This window comes from Engraulis encrasicolus, chromosome 6 (genome assembly GCF_034702125.1).
Source record: "Engraulis encrasicolus isolate BLACKSEA-1 chromosome 6, IST_EnEncr_1.0, whole genome shotgun sequence".
Classification (NCBI taxonomy): Eukaryota; Metazoa; Chordata; class Actinopteri; order Clupeiformes; family Engraulidae; genus Engraulis; species Engraulis encrasicolus.
In genome coordinates this window covers 30269596-30274256 of record NC_085862.1, presented here as the reverse complement: position 1 = coordinate 30274256, position 4661 = coordinate 30269596, and the positions used below count along the sequence as shown (strand labels likewise).

General features: G+C 41.1%; 1 protein-coding gene across 1 annotated transcript; it reads right to left on the bottom strand.

The window, feature by feature from the left end:
• Positions 1-1252: 1252 nt before the first annotated feature.
• Positions 1253-4359, bottom strand: rgs8 (regulator of G protein signaling 8). The gene is made up of 4 exons (XM_063200178.1): positions 4268-4359; positions 4074-4135; positions 1551-1717; positions 1253-1447 (listed from the first exon to the last, which is right to left on the bottom strand). The coding sequence occupies exons 1-4, from the start codon at positions 4357-4359 to the stop codon at positions 1253-1255; spliced, it is 516 nt and encodes a 171-aa protein (XP_063056248.1).
• Between the last annotated feature and the right edge of the window lie 302 nt (positions 4360-4661).

Here is a 4661-nt window from a genome sequence, read left to right as displayed (position 1 = left end):
AATGGCGGACAATGGAAAAGATCCCCATTTTCATGTATAAAAAGCACAATTTTCCCAGTCATAATGCATACTTAGAATTTGATGGTGGTGGTAAGTATTCATGAAAAAGGTAACATTTGTGAATGGGCAGCATGAATTCTGGAAATAAACAACTAAACATATTACATGGTGCACCGTTGAAGACTTGATCTGATAGCACAGTGTGAGAGGTGGACAGGAAGCGAATTGAGATGGAGAGGAGTCGGCAAAGGACCCGGGCCGGGAATCGAACCCGGGTCAGCCGCATGGCAGGCGAGTGCCCTACCGGTTGGCCACAGCAGGGCCTCATGGTGCACCTTTAAGTTTAATGTTAGGAGATGTTGTTAGAGTGAGACTCAGTACATCGCCACAATGGCAGAAAGGGGCTCCAACCAGGACTGGGCTGGGGGAAAGAAAGGGCCCGGGCACCTTTGGGCTTAAAGGGCCCCTCCTCATAAATATATATATATTTTTACATTTCTGAAAGTAGGGGCCCACGAGGGTGCTGGGCCCACCGGGAATTGTCCGCTATGCCAGATGCCCAGTCCAGCTCTAGCTCCAACAAGTCAGGATGAGCATTATAGAGCATGGCTCAACATTGACTGAGTAGTAATGGGAAGAAATAAGTAGAAGGACCTGATGACCCAAAAAGTCATCATAAGTATGTGTCATAGTGGTCAATGGTATGCGTGGAATTAGTTGTCTCAAAGTAAATGTCTCAAAAAACTACAGCATAATGAGCAACACCCCATGTTAATACTCAGTATAGTAGATTCCACCTAATTGGGAATAAGATATAGCAAGTCCTGATATTAATGTAGATTGGTGCTTTGAATGGATTGACCAAGCTTCCATTTCTATTCTGATATCTTCTCAGCGCTTACATTATATACATGTTATTGATTCACATTCTATATGAAAAGGTGATTTCAAGAATAAGGCAAAAAAGATCACACCTTAATGTGGCGATAAGCAAATAAATATAAACTACGGTATATATTATTAGCACAGAACATGGTCAAACATTACTTACAAAAAATAATTTAATCTAGTGGTGCGGTATACACATTATCCATCAAAGCATTCTGAACATTATTTTCACAAAGGGTCCAGGGATAAAAGAATAGCATAACATTAGCATTCGTCTTTTAAAAACTATTTTCTATCAGTATCAAAACGGGCATTGTATACGGATTCGGATTGTTTTTCCAGTGACATCCATTGTCATTGCTCCTCAAACCGACTTTCTTTGGCAGTGTGTATGAGTTTTGTTGAGCAAATCCTGATAAAATTTGGATCGTAAAAAACGAGGATAGGAGTCTTTCTCCATCAGACTGTACACTCTGGCTTGCACCAAATTCAGGCTGGCAGGAGTTGGTTGTTCAAGACTTTTCTTGGTCTCTTCTCTGGTCGTGTGGTCAATATTTATCTATAAACGGGTCAGAGAGAAAAAAGAAATGTTCAATGGAATATTTAGAAACATATGGTGTTTCACTCACTTCAAACATTGAATTGTATGGAGAATACTGTACCTCCCTAGGTGCTTGAATATCAATGAACTCCTTGTAAATCTTCTCAGCTTTTGATGATAGTTTAGCAGGTGTTTTGATCTTCTTGTAGTCCTCGCACGCCATCCAGAATTCAATGTTCTCATCACTGAACTCCGTTTTAAGGAAAGCCCTGAAGGCAGTCAAGCCATCTGAAGCAAAAAAACAAAAACAACAACAAAAACAAACAAACAATGTTACTTAACAGGCAAAAGAAACAGTTGGTCACATGCAGTCATGAAAAAGGAAATACTTGACATTTTTAAATAGACATAGATCACCAGATAAGAGGGAGCTTCATTGACTACAGTGGGGATGTGTGGGTCGGGAAACGAGTAGGTGGGACAAAGGAGTCAGTTGTCCCAGTCCCAGGGGGGGCTAGAATTGGGTCCTCATTTCAGTGTATGTGTTGAGAGGGGGGGGGGTCCTTTCAGAATGTTTTATATTGGGAAAAGCAAACGCTGTCAACTCCCCTGCTGTGTGGGCCTTGTAAAACAACATGGAAACCACAGCTAGAGCACTGAACGTAAACAAGCACTCTCCCCTGTTCCTGAATGAGTTTGTTTTGCCCATTTGTCACAATGAGAAATTAGCCTGTCCTACTGCACTGATTAAGAGCCTGTGGAGGTCATGTGTGGATAGGACAACATGGTCCCTCCCCTTAGCATGTTTACATAGTGACAACATTCTAATCTGTGGTTAACTCATCACTTCCCATCATACGGTTCAGTGTTACGAACACTGTTTTGAAAATGACTTGAAAATACAGGATGGAGGAGAAGGATACAGGAGGGAAAAATAAGGAAAAGACACACATCTCGCCACGTTTTTTTTCTTTAACACTCTAAGACAATGACTGTATACAGTAAATATACAGTATACAGTAAATATGCTGTACTGCATACTGTACTGCATACATTTAGACTGCTTCAAACACTTCAGCCAAACTCCGAAGTTTGTTGTCATTAATGACTGCCTTGAGGATAAATGGGGGTGGTGTATATAGACTGAATTTATCATTGTTGATCATATATCGGTTTTAATCAATAGATACATTTTACATTATTGAAAAAAATATGATTTTACAAGTCATGAATAATATAGATGTGTGTGAGACATTTGTGTAGACATGTTGATACGTCTAGTCTTAGTATTTCTCCGAAGTCTGTTTCCACAGACTCCTGTGCAGTCTGCACAAAGACACATCTACGCATCACATCACCTATGCACGGTGTACCTGAGAGAGTACACGACGTGTATTCAGTGCCGTGGCCAGTGTTTGCAGAGCAGCCTGATTCAATATGATCAAATCAAACACAAATGGGTTTCGCTGCCAAGGATGGCCAAGGCAGAAGGGCAGTTAAATGTGAGGAGGATGTAGCTCCTAGCAGGATTCAATAAGCAGCCAATTGAGAGGTAGGGGGACAATGCTGATGTGTCCCCACCGTGCCCCTTTGGGAACAAACAGTTCTACCCGACAGCACCTTACACAATAATGCAATTTACCCCAGTATGCCTCGAACAAATCCCATTGGGTGTAACCACCAACAGGAAGCCATCTGAATTCTTATTTCATCTCGCAATGCGAAGAAGCTCAGCCTTCATCTCTGTAAGCTGTTGTTTTTAAAGGCTATGGACAGTTTGTACCTAATTCTGCAGATCCTATATATAGTGCTCTAAAAGGATGTCGTGTTAATGTCTACCACCAGCATCTTCACACTAAACAAAGTGTTGTTTTGTGAGAGAGATTGCCATGGTCAATGTGACAGGTCAATCAACCCTAAGAGCAGGACCAATTTACTCTCTCGATATATCTGGAATTACAGCTCCATACTCTGAATGACGAGCCCCCAATCACAACCTTCCCCCTTTCAGAAAAAAACGACCCTTGATGTTCCGGGCACCAGGGAGACGCTTTGCTTTGCTTTGTGACTCATCATCACAGGGTAGCTAACGGGCGGTGTGATTTTGATAGAGAGGGGACACACACACATACAAGCTGTTCCCATGGATGTGACTGTCAGAGGGACCAAATCAAACCTGTCATTGGGAAGTGTGATCTTGCACAAGAGGGCCGATAGCCAAGCCCCTCTCTGACTCACACTCACACACTGCTGAGAGGAGAGGAGTCCTCCACAAAAATAACTAACAGAAAAAAAGGTAATTGCATAACAGACTTAAGACATGCATTTAATCCCTGATTTAAGAATTGTGAGTTGATGTTGCTCAGTGAAAAATAAAGTGTCAACTTAACACTTAGAGAGGACTCAGCCACACTCTAGAAGATTTTAAACAGACTCTTTAAGTGTTGAATTAACACTGTTTTGTTTGCTACAGTATGTACTTGCCCTAGGTTGCTAAGAGACATCACATGCAATAAGCGCAAGTGTCTCTGGGAAATAAGCCCTCTTAATATTTAAAGGTCACAAGAGCACAGAGGGGTTACTTTGAGTACCATGTGTGTTACGAAACATAGCTAACATTTCACTGTAATGCTTGTCAACTCACATTTGTGGGATAGAAGGACGTCAAACGAATCCGCCCAATGTTTGACTTCCTCTGTTGATAACCTGAGATAAAAAAGCAATGAAAAGAAAAACGTGAAACAATGTTAGCAAACAGTTCAAATGATGAATTATTATATTTGATGTTGCATAACAGTCAGATGGCTATAATCCTGTCTGGTCGCTATCAGTACTCACTTTACGCACTTCGCCTGGGCAGGTGGCAGGAACTCTGAGAAATCATTGTAGGAGTCGGACTTGTTGGAGAGGCAGCCTAGCCTGGTTTTCATGGTGGGGTCTCTATAAAGAAGACAGATACCTTTGTTGATTGATTGATTTTATTTGACAATCTCAGTTCTTGAATAAAAGCAAATACATGGTTTAGTTTCCAGTGAACCACACCACATACTTAACTAAAAGAAAAAACAGAGAGTCAGGATTACACAATAAAGCCCGAGGGCTTATTTCCATTGTGGTCCTTGATGTTGGATGGCAGCAGATGTTAAAATGGCACAAGTAAACTAAATCATCATTAAAACAATTGAACAATTAAATAACACCAATAACTACTAAGACAGTAAGACTACATCAC